This window comes from Cervus elaphus, chromosome 11, assembly GCF_910594005.1.
Source record: "Cervus elaphus chromosome 11, mCerEla1.1, whole genome shotgun sequence".
Taxonomy (NCBI): domain Eukaryota; kingdom Metazoa; phylum Chordata; class Mammalia; order Artiodactyla; family Cervidae; genus Cervus; species Cervus elaphus.
The window spans coordinates 18,828,298-18,847,639 of NC_057825.1; the positions used below are offsets into that span (position 1 = coordinate 18,828,298).

At 42.3% G+C, this 19,342-nt stretch overlaps 1 protein-coding gene across 1 annotated transcript in view; it reads right to left on the reverse strand.

The window, feature by feature from the left end:
• Window positions 1-14,160, reverse strand: part of ADAM17 (ADAM metallopeptidase domain 17) — a 42,742-nt gene extending 28,582 nt beyond the window's left edge. Inside the window, exons 1-3 of the mRNA XM_043917036.1 lie at window positions 13,722-14,160; window positions 1,481-1,613; window positions 99-229 (exon numbers count right to left, since the gene is read on the reverse strand). Coding sequence (XP_043772971.1) covers window positions 99-229; window positions 1,481-1,613; window positions 13,722-14,145 — 688 coding nt within the window. The 5' untranslated portion in view covers window positions 14,146-14,160. The remainder of the gene's footprint in view (window positions 1-98; window positions 230-1,480; window positions 1,614-13,721) is intronic.
• Between the last annotated feature and the right edge of the window lie 5,182 nt (window positions 14,161-19,342).

The window sequence follows — 19,342 nt, forward strand, 5'->3', positions numbered from 1 at the left end:
GTCACTCAGTCACGTCCGATTCCTTGTGACCCCACGGACTGTAGCCTGCCAGGCTCCTCTGTCCATACACGAGGGCAAACAAATGAGCACATACTCACCAACCACGTGTCCGCTAAAGAAGTCCTGCCACTTGACGGGGTACTCCCTTTCATCTTTCCCATCTACCACCACGACTTTGAAATTTTTGGAAAAGCGTTCAGTACTTGATGTCAGGTATAATTTAAAATGCCTAAAGAAAGAATGCATCTCAACTTGAAGCACATAAACCTTTAGGAGGAAACATGTCAACATCAATAAGCATTTGTAACATGTACACCCCGACCCAATACAGTAATTCACCTTTCAGGAATGTATCCTAAAAAGATACCTCGACAAAGTACATTTATAAAGACATTCCCTGCAGCACTGTTTGTTATGGGGGGATCACTTTGATTAAACAATATCCATCTGCAGAGTACTAAAAACAGGAATATTTATGCAGCTGTTAAAAATGAGGTAAATCTATGCTATCTATATCACCTACACAAATATAGATCTATATGCAAAAAATACTCATTAAAATCTTTTGGAAGTTTATAAGGAAACTTGCTGGGTCTGGAAAGTGCAACAGAATTAGAAGTGAAAACCTCTTATACTTGCTGTCTGCTTTTTTGGGGAGGGGGGCCCCAAGGCCTAAGAGATCTTGGTTCCCCCACCAGGGATTGAACCCTCACCCCCTGCAGTGGAAGCCTGGAGTCTTAACCACTCAACTATCAGGGAATTTCCTCTGTAGTTTTTTTTTTAAAGCTAGGTACATATATTACTTTAAAATATTTGAAGAAGCCCTATCCCATGTATAAAGAAAAAGTCAGTCCATTTATATTCCCCTAATGTTTGTTTTTTGATATGAATAAAACTCTCTAAAAAGACTTTATAAAGAGGCCAGTAATTATCTAACAAATTTACATCTGCGAAACATGAGATATTAAAATTAATGACCAAACAGACCACACATCTATCCATGTATGCTATAATATAAGAGCAATTCAATGAGGAAAGAGCACTGAATTGTAGACCCAGCTCACCACTAGGCTGTGGAGGCCTAAATAAATCCTTTATCTCTAAAGCTCGGTGTCTTCATTTTATATATGAAGACAGTACTCAGTATAAGGTTGACAATTCTAAAGCAGCACGAAAGTAGTACAACCATTCAATTAATTAAAATTCTTTGTCAGAATTCCAAAAAATAAATTATACCATCATTAAGCAACAATAAACCATCATTAACACTTTTGAAATACACATTTACTTTTTAAAAAATAGTCATTAGTATGAATTTTAAAATAAGCAATACATTATTACAAGCACAACAGACTATAATTAGACTACAAATCTTTACACTGTAACTTTCTAAGATTTAATTAGACACTCCAATTTTTCTGCTTTTACCAAACCAAGTACCCCACTGCCCCAACATTATTTTATGAATACTTCAAATTACCTTTTCAAGGCTGAAAAAGTCAGTAGTGTTTCTAAGTGTGTTGAGGCCTGCAGCTCCCTTTTTCTCACAGAGTGCTGCTGGATATTGGATAAGGAGAGGATATCGTAGTCCGAGAGCAAAGAATCAAGCTTTTCTGAAATAAAGGTAAAAAGGTTATTAACACTGAAACCTACTAATCAATTGTAATGTCATTAAAAAGAGAGTCAAACAACAAACTCTTCCTGATGTAATGTCCCAGCAGTATCAAAGTATTCTTATCAAACACACACACACACACACACACACTCACACACCCCTGAATCTAATTAAGATCGAATTTACAGTTTTTAAGACAAAAAGGGATTAGAGGTTGCCAAATTAAATAACCACCTTGGGAAGTAACCAGCCACACCCAGAATGTTCCATTCCTGCAAAACAAATGACCCAATTTTTCCAGGAAACAAATGGCATGAGAAAGAAGGGAGGGGTGCAGACAGAAGAGACTTAAGAATACAGGAAGCAAGTCGAGGTGTGAGCCTTCTGGGCTCCAAGGTCAAACGAATGGGTTCTGGAAAGAGACCTGGGACACTCAGGGAAATGTGAACGTAAGTCCATGTCCATGTCTTAATCATTTTAATACCTCAGAGAATATCAGAGTATGCAATGAACTAACTTCTAAATTCAAGGCATTTATGGCTATATGTTCAGAATTTCTAAGAACAAGGCTGCCTACGTGACCTGCCCACTGTTCACCTGGGCAACATCAATTCCTTACCACTTGATGTAAAGTAACAATGAGCAACAAATGTACCAATGGTCTGGGCAAACCAAACTGGAAAAGCAAATCTTTTATAGAAAAAAACATATTCCAAATTAGAGAGCAAAATAGTGGTGATATCCCTATCACCGTGCTCTCAACAGATGCAGCAGAACAGCATCCCACGGGGCACCAAGAAGTGCAGTGGTAAGACCAAACAAATCCCTAAGAAAAAAAATCTAACACTTTTTTACCAGACTGACTTGGAACCCAAGAAAAGCAAAGCTGCACTGCCGCACAGGCAGGACAAGCACATGTAAGTTCTTATTTGGCGCAAAACAAGAGTAAACACTGTAGACGGAAGTCACTTTTTATCAACAGCAACTCTTCTGTCTCTCCCACCATCAGGAAGATTTCTGGAAGACACTTTTGGTGACTTAAGTCTCTGTAAAAACTGTCTAAAAATATTTGAGCCGATGTTTCCTTTCTTCTCAACAACTATCACTGCAGAAGCAACGGTATTCAAAATCATTCCAGTGGACTTAGAATGTCCTCAAAATAGAGCAGCAGGAGCTTAAAATACAAGTCTGTTGCTGCTGCAGTTAAAAATGCTCACAAAACCATTTTTAAAAGAATCTACCCTATACTTTTCTCCATCCTCTTCTCCTAAATACCCTCAACTGGTTCTTTCATCCATTCATTCACTATGTGCCAATCACTGGCCTAAGGGCTAAGATACAGCATTCAACGAGCAAAGTCCTTGCCTACAGCAGTGGGAAAGACAGACAACACTCAAGAAAACCCACGCCAGTGCTGTGGGCATGAGAGTAGGAGAGCAGAGACAGGCAGCGGGGAGGGTCAGTTTATACAGAGTGGTCAAAGAAGGAAAAACGCCTCACTCTCGCATGATATTCAAGCAAACCTGCAGAGGCACACTGCTATGTAGTCAAAGGAGATTTAATCAAAGTCCATTCAAGGCTCTACCTCAAGATTAAAGGGGTAGCAAATTTCACACTCACTGGGTACCACCCATTTTCTGTTAACAAAAATTGCCTTTTAATTTTATTCCAGCTGTTTCGGAAGGCGCAGATCTCTTTTATGCCAATGGATGGTTATTGGTGACTTGACCTTACTAATTATAATGCTAATTATAACCAATGAAAAACCTTAAAGAAGCTTGTCATTTATTCAACAATTTTTGAGTGTTCTGTTTCCTACAAGACTGCATACTAGGCATTTTACGTTATCTCCACAAACATCCTTGGGATATTTTCCCTACCTTACACATGAAGAAACAGACTCGGAGAGAAAAGTATCACAAAGCTAACAGCACGGTACAAAGATCTGTCTGAACTGGGGCCTGTCTGGCTGAAAACTACAAGCTTTATTGATTTCAACTTTGAAACTGCTTAAAAATAGCCTAACTCTTCCTGGACCTGCCACTTCTTGGCCTCCTCCTTTTTGATTGTCAATCAAACATGATTCTGCCTCCCTCTGAATTCTTCAGCCTTTTGTTTACACCTCTCTTCTGGCATTTTTGAGTTATATTTGTCTTATCTCACAAACAGACTGTAAGACAGCCAAAAGTGAGCTCCGTTTTAAAATCACAGTATCCTTACCTCACAAGACCTGGCACAGAACCCTGCACAAAACAGCACTCCCACGTTCACAAATTGCACAAATTCTCAATGCTGAGATGCTGACACAATCCTTTAGCCCTTCAACTTCCTTGATACAGGTTGGTACATGGACTGAGTTTCACTCAAGATCATAATCACTCCTACTGACTGGGATACTATAGTTTTATTGTCAATGATACAAGCTAATTGTTCTCAGAGTGTCCTCCCCACAACCAGCATCACCTGGGACTTTGTTTTCTCCTCAGTTCTCCACAATCGGAAATTCTAGGCAAAGGGCCCAGTCATCTGTGTTTAAGGTGCCTTCCAGGTGATGCTGACGTACACTCCAGTCTGAGAACCACTGAACTAGGCAACTAAGGAAACAGCTCAAAGTGAAGGGAAAAATCTTCAAGCACTAAGATGTTCACTGTTCAGTCTCGCGTTAGTTTTAAGAACAAAAAACTGAAAACAAACTAAGTACCTGGCAAACAGAGAAGTGACAGCACTTCCTAATGACAAAGAAAAGAAATCTGCAACCATTTAAAAGCTGTCAACAACAGATTTTAAGAACATGAGAAAATACTTATACTATAATATTAAACAAGCAAAGGTAGATTTTAAAATCTATTCATATTGCATGACCTTAACTATGTACAAAAATAGGGCTAGGAAAAAAAGAGCAAGATAGTAACATCATTGGTTATCTTTAGGTGTTTTTCTATAATAAGCACTTTTAAAAGGGAGTTAGCTAAAGCACTTTAAAGTACTTAACTAATAGGTTTCCATTGTAATTTACCCTCTTTTTAACTAGAGATCTCAAACTGGACAGCCTGCAGCCATTACAGACAGACAGCAGACACCTTTCCTTGTCCTGCACTCTTGAGCTCCTGATCTTATGCAAGCAGTAACCTTCCAGATGCTCAGTATTTCACTGCACTTCACCAACTACTGGTGATCCAATTTTCCATAGCTCTTTCAAAAAAATTTCTATTTCCCCCATGCAAATCCAAAAATCTCCAAAAACTTAAATATAAAACACGTAACTTCCTGTGGTAGAGTTTATGACAGTCACTACCAGACAATGCTAAAAGAACTATCTTATCAGCTCAGGGTACCTTCATGTTCTCTCTTTTAGAAACTCCACAACAGCTGCCCAGCACTCTCCACATGAGAACACTTTCCTCGCTTCCTACAAGTTGCTCCAGCAATCACCCTGAACAACCAAGCTTTTCTCATTTCAGCTGCTACAAACACAAACTAGAAAAAGACACAATTTAAAAGAGTATGGCTTTTACTCTTTGTATTTACTCTTTGTATAGAGTACACTATACAATTTATAGTGTAGTAATATAGTATACTGGGCTTCCCTGATGGTTCAGTGGTAAAGAATCTGTCTGCCAATGCAGGAGACTTAGATTTGATCGGGAGGCTCCCCTGGAGAAGGAAATGACAACCCACTCCAGTATTCTTGCTTGGAAAATTCCAAGGACAGAGGAGCCTGGCGGGCTACAGTCCATGGGGTCCCAGAGAGTCGGCCACGACTTAAGGACTCAACAATACAGTGCGCTGTCCAGGAGTACCGTATCATTTAGGATCTCCTCCCAAACCTGTCAGCTCTCCGCTGCCACATGTTAGTTTCCCGCACTTGGCCTCTTCTGCCTAGTCCTCCTTAGGGACTCTTACTCACTGCTTTTTAAGCCTTTCCACCCCCACCCCTTTCTTACAAACACATCCTGCACGTATTCTTCCCCTTTCCACCAGACCCCACCTACTCATTTACTCAACAAATATTTGCTGAAAACCTCCCACCTTCCAAGCACTAGGGATATTAATAGAGAGAAAGAAGATGTATTTCCAATACTGCGACTTTGGGAGAAAGAACATGATACCCCCTGCAAAAAAAATCATGATAAAGTACTTCACAAGTCTAGGAAGAGGAAACTGCAAGAAGTTATAGAAGGACACAGAGGGAGCATGACCTGTGTGGCAAGCCAAGGATGCTTCCCCAGAGAACAGCATTGAAGTTAAAACCAAAAGGAGGAGGAGGCAGCCAAGAGAAGAAAAGGACAGGGTTCTCAGTAGAGGGCATATCTACGCTGAGGTCCACAGAAATACAGAACGTCATACACACAGAGAACTGAAAGCAAGTCAGGGAGGCTGGAGGGCAGAATGGCAGGGAGAATATGAACAGGTGGGAGGCTGCAGAGGCAGGCAGAGTTCTGGTCAGGGAACTGAATTAAGGATGCAGGACTTTGGACAAGGGCAACAGGTATCAATTGGAAATTTCATCCTGACTGTGAAACCAAATCCCCTAAAACAAAGTTCTCCTGCTGAGCTTATGATCAACCTCTCTATCCAAAACTTAACCTCTCTATCCAAAACTTGGGACTGAAACCAAGCAGGACCCTCCCAGGTACAAAAGCCTTTCTGTCTCCTGCTGCTTGTTTGTAGAAAAGGCTTTAGTCTCCCAAGCATTCCCTGAGTTCCAAACGGCAGATTCAAGCAACTACTAGAGAAGTGAGGACTGCAGAAACCAAGCAAAAGCAGTCAAGAAACAATAGACAGTCCAAGTTCCTCCTCCAGGGACATACAGAACAAAATGACACAACCCTCTGAGTTGTTCTGCAGGAACTAGGACACCTCCCCCCTCCCAGGTGGAGGATGGTGACGACACGCTCACCACCAGAACGCAGACCCCAGACTGGTTGGGACCAGAAGGTTGAAGATTAAGACTCATGAATCACCACCCTGTTGCCTCACCACCAACCAATCGGAAGAAGGTCATGCTCCCTGAAACACTCACCCCAAATGTTACCTTTAAAAACCTTGGGTAGCCAGGAAGATGGATCTACAAGCCTACATCTCCCATCTTCTCCACTGGCGCCCTTCCAATCAATAAACCTTTTTCAGCTTCAAACTCAGACATTTCCATTTGTTGGGCCTCACTGTGCGTCAGGCACATGAACCTGGGTTCAACAACCGCAGTGACTCTTTGCAAACCCATGGACTGTACAGTCCATGGAATTCTCCAGGCCAGAATACTGGAGTGGGGAGGGAGCCTTTCCCTTCTCCAGGGGATCTTCCTGACCCAGGGATCGAACCTAGGTCTCTCACATTGCAGGCAGATTCTTAGATTCCCTGAGATTCAGATTCCCTGAGCCACCAGGGAAGCCCTGAACGGGCTACAGGAGGACAAACCTGCAGTCTAGGAAATCAGCTAGTAAGTTGCTACGCAATCTGGGTAGAGATCACCAGCTGACCCTCAAGCTTCTCACTTGGATATCTGGGTAGACAGTGGCACCGTATTCACTGAGATTACAAAACAGAAAGCACAACTGGGAGCAGGTTTGGGGAAGGGATTTGTTAAAAAGAAAACACAGCCTATGACGCCAAACCAGGCTTAATACCTAACCTCACTGTAGTTTCAATCTTCACCAGAAAAGTAATCTTAAGCAACAAGTTTGGAATTGCCTGGTCAGCACCAAGGAGGTAATCTGTCACACGGACCCCTTCATCCCACAGAGGAAGAGATATTCCATATGATAAAATCCTTGCCAGTTCCCTTCCCCCCTAAAAAGATGATGTCTTGGCCTAAAAACTACCCTTTTCTTTCACTAACAGCACCCGTATCCCACCCTTCTTCCTATCAAAAGCTTCCATTTGGTCCAGACTCTCAGAGAACCCTTCCAGCTTCTGGCAGACATGCTGCCCAATGCATAAAGTGCCTCATCAAGCCAATTAGATCTTCAAATTTACTTGGCTGAATTTTGTTTTTAACAGGTTGACAGAAGGGGACAAGTGGATACTGAAAGATTCTGAAGTTCTATACTACATCTTGTTCCTTTATATACAGTCTGCAATTATTCATTTACATAGAACTTTTTTGCATTAAGTCATCATATGTTTGCAGTTGCATCACTGAAAATTCAGTGATTTTAGGCAGAGAAAGAGTAAATCTGTTAGTCTATGATGTTCCAAATCAATACCAGTGATAAAAAACAGCTGATACTTCTTTCTTTATGTTCTCAAAGAATACAGACAAAGCTGCACCTTCAGCTCTGCAACAAACCAGCTTTCTGGATCCAGAAATGGAGTGGCCCACAGGTTTGATAAACCTTCCACTCCACCCTTCCCTCAAACCTGAATTGTTTTATCTTTAGGATATGCTTTTATGACCACTGACTTCAGGACAATGACATAATATATACCCTTACTTCATTCATCATGTCCAGAGTCAAGTTTTTAAAGTAAAACTGATTATTTATTTTTCTTTTAACATCAGAAACATTTTGTTTTGGGGTACAGCTGATTAACAATGTTGTGGTAGTCAGGTGAACAGCAAGGGGACTCAGCCATACACATACATGTATCCGTTCTCCCCCAAACCCCCCTCCCATCCAGGCTGGCATATAACAATGAACAGAGTTCCATGTGTGACACAATAGGTCTTTGTTGGTTATGAATTTTAAGTATAGCAGTGTGTAGATAACCTTCCCAAAGTCCCTATCTATCTATCCCTTCCCCCTGGCAACCGTAAAGTTCATTTTCTAAGTCTGTGAGTCTCTTATTAAACTTATTTTTAAATAATGAAGTGTTAGAAGAATCTGGAAACATTTGTGAACTTTTTACTTAATTTCTCTTTCCTTTTTGCAATCAACCGCATCTTCCTGGAATTCAGCTTGCGGTTGTCATGCAGAGCTGTTGGAGCACTCTGCTCACTCTCCATGACTCTGCTGCAGAGTGAGTGCGAAGAGCTCCTCCAAAAGACACAACCAGAGTCATGTCCTCACTTCTCGCAGAAGTGGGAAAGGTAAAGCCAGGGTTGCAGTCTAGTGTGTATTTTGCTTTTGCAGAAGACACAGGAGACTTGACTGCTCTTCAGTACTCCTCCAAATACACAGGACAAGGGAAAGGCCTGGTCGCTTTGCAACAAGCCCTAGGCATGGGAGAATCCCTCCGTGGGACAAAGGGATAAGAAAAGAAGAACTGGGCTGTCTGCAAGGCGGTGGGCCCCAAAGACTGGGAACTAAAAACTTCATTTTATGGGTTTATACCATTTAGGGGGGATGAAGGGTGAGGTGCCTCAAATAACTCCTTATCAAGAGCCCTTCAACTGGGCTGGGACTAAACCTGGGCCAAAACTCTCCAGCAAGACCAGTCACAGGGAAGCTGAGCCAAAGGGAAAGTAAGTCTAGCTCAACGTGTGCTTAGTCGCTCAGTCCTATTTGACTTTTTGTGACCCCACAGGCTCCAGGTCCATGGGATTCTCCAGGCAAGAATACTGGAGTGGGCAGCCATTCCCCTCCCCAGGGGATCTTCCTGATCCAGGGTATTCCCAAACCCAGGTCTCCTGCATTGTACTTGGATTCTTTACTGTCTGAGCCACCAGAAAAGCCCCAGCCTAAGGGAACCTTGAAAAAACCCTGGATTGATCCATAAGGCTCTGCAGCTGAAATGGATGCAAATTCGGGTTAAGAAATCAGATTACTTCCAGTTTGCAACATTGCTGCCTATTCCTGCATTAAATCTTGTCTCCTATATACATTCTTCTAATCAAACAGATAAGTAATTTTGGACATCTGAAGTTAGCGGACATTTGAAATTTGAAGTATCTGTGAATACTGAGATGGATACATGAGAGTGGAGCTTCAGAGAACAAGATGAGGTCAGAGATCTGTATTTGGTAGTTATCAGGACAGTCAAATGGTAAGTGAAACCAGGGTACCAGATGAGACAGCCAAAGCCTACAACTCTTATTCTAAAATCATGGCATCTGGTCCCATCATTTCATGGCAAACAGATGGGGAAAAAGTGGAAAACAGTGGCAGATTTTATTTTCTTGGGCTCCAAAATCACTGCGGATGGTGACTGCAGCCATGAAATTAAAAGATGCTTGCTCCTTGGAAGAAAAATTATGACAAACCCAGACAGCATATTAAAAAGCAGATACATCATTTTGCCAACAAAGGTCCAGCTAGTCAAAGCTATGATTTCTCCAGTAGTTGTGTATGGATGTGAGAGTTGGCCCAAAAGGAGGCTGAGCACTGAAGAATTGATACTTTTGAACTATGGTGTTGGAGAAGACTCTTCAGAGTCCCATGGACTGCAAGGAGATCAAACCAGTCAATTCTCAAGGATATTCTCAACCGTGAATATTCATTGGAAGGACTGATACTGAAGCTCCAATGCTTTGGCCACCTGCTGAGAAGAGCCAACTCACTGGAAAAGACCCTGATGCTAGAAAGATCGAGGGCAAGAAGAGAAGGGGGCAACAGAGGATGAGATGGTTGGATGGCATCATCGACTCAACGGACACTTAGCTTGAGCAAACTCTGGGAGATAGTAAAGGACAGGAAAACCTAGCGTGCTGCATGCAGTCCATGGGGTTACAAAAAGTCAGACAAAAAAAAAAAAAAGTCAGACACAACTTAGCAACTGAACAACAACTTTTATTAAAACGCAGGAAAAAATTTAAAAAACACAAGGAAGGACGTAGGGAAGGAGATACCTGGCTCCTTGGCTCACTTTAGGACTAAGGGACATATGACAATGCACTTCATTTCACCTCACTACCTCTATGAAGGTTTCCCTGTGAAGACTTTTCCTGTCCTTTCCTCCCTCCCTCCCAATCTTCTGACTTTCTTCAAATTATACTTCCAACAGAAAACACTCACCACCTCTCACAAATACTAAACGGTGAAGTTTCTGATATTCAACCACACTGGGCCTTGAAAGACACCTACACTTAATGTTCTGGAAAACCCCATGAAGGCCAAAAGGAATTCTCCAGTTTCCCCACCCCGGCTCTCTGCTTTACTCTTCATTCTATTTTAGAAATAGTTTATCTCTTTCACTAGCACACAGCAGAGCTGCATTAAATTTCTCTTGAAGCAAAGTGGGGTGGGCAAGTGTTTCAGTTTCAATAGAATCCATCCTGTAAGCAAAATTTACATCAAAAGAGGAAGTCAGATGTCAAATATTGAGCAGAATGATGCCATCAATAATGAGAAATGAGCACTGCAAAGTGGAGAATCCCCACACCAATTACCTCAGGGTACACGATTCAGATACAAACTTGCACCCCTCATCTGTGATGGTATTTTTTTCTTTCCAACCACTATATTCTCTTTTATTAAATGTTACACAGAGAAAACTTTTGAAATCAAAGTGAGACTTATATACCCCAGCTGCAACCTCAAGATACTATGACTAGGCTCACATGACTCATAAATTTCCTAAATTATGCAATTCGTAACAGTTCAACTGAAATAATTTTCCATTGCCTATGCAGTACTCCAAAAGGCAGAATTCTATTATATATATGTATTCTTCAGAAAATGTTGTCAAACCCCTAATAAATATTTAGTACTGTGGCTATACATGGTAACATTTATAGGATAAGAAGGCTGTTAAACAATAAACCACATTCTTTAACTATGAAATTACTCATTGGCCTTGACAAATTCAATCTAAATGCTAGGGCAGAGTTAAGCAACAAATTACACTCAAAGCTATCAAACACACACAAACACACAACATTCTTCAAAAGAAAAAATACCCACAAGGCATGTATTTATTGGTATATATTTATCACTAATGGTATGGACCTGACAAGTCACTACAGTTTTCTGAGACTCATTTTTCCTGCCACTTTATTTAAAAAATTAGACATGATCTCCAAGTTTTGTTTCAATTCTAACACTAAATGCCTCCATCAGGAATGTCCTTGTTTTCTCTTTTCAGCTACTTAACCTTACAGCCAGGCTCAATATCATCACCTCCTTCAAGGAGCCTTCACTAACCTTCCCCAGCGAGGTTCAGTACCACCTGATGAAATTAATTCCCCGCCATAATGTCTTCTAACAGTCTCCTTCATACTTTTCTAGAATTTTCTGCTTAGATCTCTCTATTCCACTATACCAAAAGCTTTTTGAAGATGGGCTTGTCTGATCATTATATTTTCAATGCCACACATATTACCTGCATACAGTATGTGTTCTTCAAACATGCAGTGAATAAATGGCTAAGTCTGTGCATTTTTCTGGCACCAATTATCTGCACTTTGCAAATAAAAACACATGGTCAAAAAACAAAAACAAACCCTCAAGATTTGTGACTGTTCCTGAGAATAGACCTAGAAAGCAAGGTTTTTTTAGAAGAAAATATAGATAGTACAGGTACTATGTGCGTTCCTAGGATTCGTGCTACAAGTTTCCTACTTGTGAACAACAGAATGATAACAAAACTGAAAGTTGTATTAGTGGTACAAATATTTGTATTTCAGTTTTGTTATTCTCTTGTTCACAAGTGGGAAACTTTAAGTAGCACGAAGCCTAGGAATGCATATAGTACCTGCACTATCTATATTTTCTTCTTCTTTTTTTAATATTAGAGCTTCTCTGGTATCTCAGCTAGTAAAGAATCTGCCTGCAATGCAGGAGACCTGGGTTCGATCCCTGGGTTGGGAAGACCCCTGGAGACGGGAAAGACTACCCACTCCAATATTCTGGCCTGGAGAATTCCACAGACTATTCCATGGGGTAGCAAAGAGTCTGACACGACTGAGCAACTTTCACTTTTTTTTTCATCTTTATGAAGTGGATCCTTACCCTCTTCCTCCATCCTGATCACCCCTAACTTAGCATTTTCCTTCAATCTGTATTAACTTATCATATCTCAGCACTTCCTACCAGGTTCTCCCTAGCCGTTCATTAAACTAATCACTTGCAACTCATTTTCAATTTGAGATAACCACAAGGCAGTAGTTCAGGTGAGAACACAACACCTTTAATACTTTCCATCAATTACGGTTTTTGTCCATTTAATAAGAAAAGAGAATTGCCAGGTAAAGTAATGCAAATTTGTTACTGGCCATAAAAAAATCTACATAGTGTCTCAGTCTGCACAATATTATATTACATGGCATCATGGTAAGACTTGGAAACCAAAACAATCATGAAAAATCACGGAGGCTAGAGCTTCTCACAGCGGGAAAATAGTTTCATCCTTTATTACTAATTAACCAACCTCTCTTACATGTTAACTTTTAACAGATAGAGAACCCCAATGGTCACTGTACGTTTTCACAAACTAATTTCCACCAAATTTCACATCTCTCAATGTTAGTCCTTAAAAATCCAAGCTCTTCAGAAAATTTAAATAACCTTCTACTTCCAGCCTCAAAACTGGTCAAACTGGGGGTCCCTGATCATTTTTGTTTAAAATGACAAGGAAGGCATTCACAGTAAAAGGCATCACGAGCTGGCCTGGCAGGTTTAAGTACCTCCGACAAGCAGCTACATTTTAAATAACTACACACACGCTTAAAATGTTCGCAAAATACAACTCCAAGAAGAGTTCCCCAGTCACCGCCTTCCAACCAGATTACAGCCCAAGGACCTCCTGGGCAAAAAATCTAGTTCGCTTCCTTAGAGCCGCGGAAGACATGGGGAGCTCTGGGTCTCACTATCCTCCTCCAGAACCCTGCCTTTGCTAAGAACAAAATGTAGCTTTGTTTGTTAGCCGGGCAGGACCGGGACCGCATCTCCCTCTCCGAAGACGAGCCGTCACCACTCCCTGCCTTACCGCTTTCCGGAACACACGCCCAAACACAAACTCGGGGGACAGACCGCTCCCAGGCCCTCAGTCACTAACCGGAAGCCCCCCATCCCACCTCAGGACCCCTTTCCCATTCAGAGAGACAAGCCCAGCTACTTTCCTTCCCCGATTCCGAGAGCCACACCCCCTTCCCATACCGAAAACTTCGGGACGCGCCACCGTCGTCCAACACCCTGCCTCCAAACACCTGAGAGATCCCACTCGCCTGCTCTTCCCCCCAAAAGCTGAGCGCCCCAGGCACCCGGAGCCAACTCCCCAGGGTCCTTACCGAGTCGCCGCGGGGAGCCCCGCTCGTCAGTAGGTCGCGGCGCCAGCACCAGATGAACCAAGCTGGTCAGCAAGAGGACACCGTGCCTCATGGTCCCGGCCCGGCCACCGGCTCCACCTCTCTGGGGGGCAGCCTTCGCCTGAAGGGGGGGCTCGGGACGCCGCTCACATTGGGAGACGAGGGGATCCGCCCGGGCCGGCCCTTCAAGCTTCTTATTCCTCCCGCGCCGCCTACCGGAAGACTCCAAAGCCCGGCTAGAGGCCCCCAGGAAGTGCAGGCAGAGCGCCCAGAGGCTGGAGCAGCCTGCTTCCGGCCGCCGCCGATCCCCCGCCCACCCCGCACCGCCCACTGCCGGAAGCCCGGCGTTACGCGCGGCCTGCCGGGAGGCCCGCGCTCGCTCCGCCCCGCGCCGGCGTGTCGCCATCTTGCCTCCCCCTCACGGTCCCGTCGGGGGCTTGGCCGGCGCCGCCTCTGACGCGCCGGGCGACGTCCTGACTCGACCCAGTGGGGCCGCCCCTCTGTCCCCGGGTGACCGCAGCCAGGAACGGAGTAGCTCACCCTCAGAGGTGCGTCCGGCCGCATCCCTCGGTCCCACCGCATGCGCTGTCCGTTCGCTTTCAGTCGTGTCCGACTCTTTGCGAGTCCATGGGCTGTAGCCCGCCAGGCTCCTCCGTCCATGGGATTCTCCAGGCAAGAATATTGAAATGGGTTGCCGTTTCCTTCTCCAGGTGACTCTTCCTGACCCAGAGATCGAACCCTGGTCTCCCCGGGTTGCATGCAGACGCCTTACATTCTGAGCCACCAGGGAAGTCCATCTCGATAGGATCCCTGTTTTCCCTGGTGGCTCAGAATCCGCCTGCCATGAGAGAGACGCAGGTTCGATCCCTGGGTCGGGAAGACTCCCCTGGAGAAGGGAATGGCTACCCACGGCAGTATTCTAACCTGGAGAATCCCATGGACAGAGGAGCCTGGCGGGGCTGTAGTCCGTGAGGTCGCGAAGAGTCGGCCGGAACTGACTGATCGACTTTCCCTTTCACCCTTTTCACTAAGCCAGTTGTAGAACCCTGGGGTCCAGAGCAGACGAGGAGCCCCTGGCCGGGTGTGCTTGGGTTGATGACCCAGCAGCGAAGAGCTGGAGCGAATGAAGGACAGCTCCCGGGAGCGAGAGGCCCCCGTGTCCGTCCACGCGCCAGCTTCTGCGAGACAAGCCTCCTAGTCGCAAACGGGGTGCAGCTTGGCTCTCCCGGTCCCGCGTCCGACCAGACGGGTGTCTTAGGCCTCCGTCCATTGTAAGGAGAAACTTTTTTTTTTTTTTTTTGGTAAAGGACGGAAATAAACAGGTGCTTCTTTAAGGCAGTTTCTCTTTGGCCCCGCTGTACGTTCAGGGTGTACAAGGAGTTCCAGAAACTAAACGTTGGACCTAACCCCTCCTTCTGCCTGTACAGGTTCTAGAATCGTCCAGCAAACTTCTTGAAATTCAACTTGGTGGTCACTTTTTACTTAGATTGGAAATTTGCCGAGACAGTTTGTGTTTTGTTTTGCAAATCCTTTGCATCATTTTAGCTCTAGTTTAGAGTGTTCATGGTACTTAATAAAGCATTCTAACAACGTTGGATGTGAATTGCTGTTTTGGTTCAACTAACGTTTATACGAGTAGGACAGAATACATTTTCCACTTAAGTACAAGAAATAAAGCCTATCCTCCATTATGAAATGGTAAATTGTTAGGAATGGAGTGTTATTCCTGTCTGGTCAAGTTTTAAGGCTGCTCCTAATAAGATACTCATACTGTGGTTTAAATTTAGGTTCACTGCGGCATGCCTCAGTAAAATCTCAGCAGCTTTTCCCAACAGTTATTATCCATAGTTACTAGTTTTGTGCGTTTTTGACATAACTAAATCTGGTGTGATCATATGAGGTGTAAAATGCCTTCATTAAACATATACATTGATGACATACCTAATCAAAAAGTAAGGCAGAGGTACACCTCTGCCAATTGTATATAATTTTTAAAAGATGTATACCATATAAAATGAGTTGGGTACAGTTTTTTGTACAGTAAGAATATATTTTCTGAGCATCCAGATACAGTCCTCTCCAGCTTATAACTTTAACAGATCCTAGATTGCATTGTCTCCTACCCCAGCTCCTCTACTGTGCCTAGATCACAGTACTTAACTGTTTAATAAATGCCATTTTAAAATAGTAAAATTCCTGATTTTCTTATTCATATCCAGCAGTCCTAGATTTTCAGACTGTCACTTTCCAGTAATTTTTCCCATTCACAAATCAGGACCCAAATTATGATTTCCAGTTTGAGGATTATCTTAAATTTATAAATTGTCCATATAGTTAAGATACAAGAGCACCACGTGGGGGAGATAAAGAGTCAGAAGAACAGGGTAAGAGGGATGCACTGGATAGAATCAGAAGTCTGAGCCAGCTGTCTTCAAACTTTTATACTCGTCTCCAAAAGAATTTTCTTTTAAATATGTACATTTTTAAATCATAAGCATTTTCAAAGGATGAAATTTCCAGCATATTGTAGATACTAGCATTTAAAATTAAAGCTGTTAGGTTTAAATGTACCCAATGGAATATAAATACCTGACAGATTTGACAGTCACTATCATAGCCAGCCTCCCAGATGGCCCTTAGTGGTCTCTGCTCCCTGATACTCAAACCCTTATATAGAATCATACCCCTTCCACACTAGACCCGGGTTGGTCTGTGTGACCAACAGCACATGGAAGTGATGGTATTACACTTCAAGGATTAGATTGTAAGAGACTGTGTCTTCCATTTCAGGTGTTCTCTTGCTTGCTTGCTCTCTCTTGGATCACTCACTAGGTGAAGGCAGCTTTTGTGACATGAGAACATTCAGGAAGTCTATGGAGTGATTCATAGGAATACAGGTCAACAGCCCACAGCCAGCAAGTAACTCAAACCCGCCAAAGACTATCTGCCTGAACTTGGAAGTGAATCCTCCTTTCAGACAACAGCATTCCCCCAACCCAGCAGCTTGACTGCAACCTCATGAGAGACTGAGCCAGAAACACCCACCCAACCATTCCCTGATTTTTGTCCTTCAGAAACTGGGAAATAATAAATACTGGTTATTTTAAGTTTCTAAATTAGGAGTAACTCGTTAACAGCCACTAATGCCCATTTGAAAAATAACATGAGCAAGATGACTGGATCCAGATTCCTCTCCTTAACACCATAAGGGTTTCTTTTAATTTAGGATTTAATAAAGATGTGTAAAAGATGACTTGAGATTTGCTGATCCCATGCTATAGAATGAAATATTTACCATTTACTTGCTGCAAGTGGACTTAAAATATTTCTAATTACTAAATTCACACAATTGGTATGATTCACACAAGCATTGGTACTGCTTTCATCTAAATGATCAGATGTAGCTCTCTAGTTCTGGCTGAGTTTGGGGGCATTTTCTTCTTGTCATCCTTGCTGTGTTTCTCTTATCAGCCACTATTTGCCCTATACCAATCCCATCAGTCCTTATAGATATATAACATCCTCAACACTCTGTGAATTATTCCTACATCCATATATATATATATATATATATATATATATATTTTTTTTTTTTTTTTTGGCCAGTGAATAAATCTGTGTGAAGTTAGTACCTGAAAAAGTACAAGTAAATCTGCAAGTCTCCCTCAGAAAACAGAAACCTCTTATTGGAATATGACTATATACAAAGTCGTGTACCAAGAACTATAGTTTCTAAGATTTTAGTTCAGAAATGTTAATGTATTTCAGATCCTTTTAGAAAGAATGGGGGCTTCCTGATAGCTCAGATGGCAGAGAATCTGCCTGCAATGCAGGAGACAGGTTTGACCCCTGGGTTGGAAACATCCCCTGGAGAAGGGAATGGCTACCCACTCCAGTATTCTTGCCTGGAGAATTTCATGGACAGAGTCCAGAAAGAAAAATGAAAAAATATATCATGCATGGAGCAAAGCAGATTATTTGAGTATCTATGCTGATAAACAGATGATTCTTTGGGAATCTTTAATAAAAAATAATAACCAGCCCTCTTGAAACTGAATTATTTCCCCTCAAGTCTGAAAAGAGAAGGAAACTAGTCATTTCATTGAAAAAGACACATGCATCCCATTATTCATTGAAGTACTATTTATATTAGCTAGAACATGGAAGCAACCTAGACGTCCATCAACAGATAAATGGATATAGAAGTTGTGGTATATATACACAATGGAATATTACTCAGCCATAAAGGGGAACGCCTTTGAGTCAGTTCTAATGAGATGGATGAACCTAGAACCTATTACACAGTGAAGTCAGAAAGAGAAATATTGTATTCTAACGCATATATACAGAATCTAGAAAAATGGTACTAAAGAATTTACTTACAGGGCAGCAATGGAGAAACAGACATAGAGAATAGAACTGTGGCCATGGGGAGGCGAGGAGAGGGTGAGATATACGGAGAGTAACATGGGAACTCACATCACCATGTGTGAAACAGCCAGCCAGTGGGAATTTGCTCTATGGCTAAGAAACTCAAACAGGGGCTCTGTATCAACTTAGAGGGGTGGGGTGGGGAGGGAGATGGGAGGGAGGTTCAAAATGGAGGGGATAGATGTATACCTATGGCTGTTTCATGTTCAGGTTTGACAGAAAACAACGAATTTCTGTAAAGCAATTATCCTTCAATAAAAAATTAAAAATAAAACTGGTAATCTACATTGCCTCTTAGGTGATGAACAGGTGGGAGTGAGGATTTTCTCTACATATCCCTTTTAGCTTTGTAATATGTAACATGTTAATGTACTACTATGCAAAACTTAAATCAATTTTTAAGGTAGTTTTACTACTTAATATGATGCAGTCATTGAGAATGATGTTTCTGAAGAATGTCTCATGACTTGGAAAATTGGCACAATTAGATGAGAAAGAGCAGAAAATTGAACTATGAACTACTTATACTTACCTCTTATTCTTCCTTATGATTATATGCCTACCTGTATTTTCTAAATTACAATGAAATCAGTTAGCATTTATTAAAAAGAAAAAAAAAGGTTCATTTCTAAAATTTCAGTAACAATTTCTTTCTCTCCTGTCTCCCTCACACACACACACACCCCCTTTTTTATGTCTTTTTTATAGGCGTCCTTGTCTTTTATCACAGAATGATTTGCAGTGGCTAATCTGGCTGTGAGCAAAGCATATCCCTTACAAACTGTATACCATACGAAATATGGAGCTGTGTTCTTTTCCTTCTTAAATCTCTCTCTTCTCGTGAGATCTCAGAGTAATTGAGCCATGTGAATAACTGAACGTAGAGAACAGATTGGATAGAGAGAAAAAAATGTCAACTTGCGCTGGTATGAAATCACCTCAGGTCTGAAGTGGCCAAAAGTCATTACCCTCAGGTTGACAGGCCTGAGAGAAGGCAAGCGCCAATTTCCCTCCAGTTCTGCAGTGGCCGGAGGCCTTAATTGAAAACATGTTCTATTTAATCCTTTTTAGAAAAACAGAACTCAGGTAATGAATGTTTAAAATATGCTAATTCTTTAGAAAATACCTCCAAAGTGGATGAAATCAGTATGTCAAAGAGATACCTGCACCCC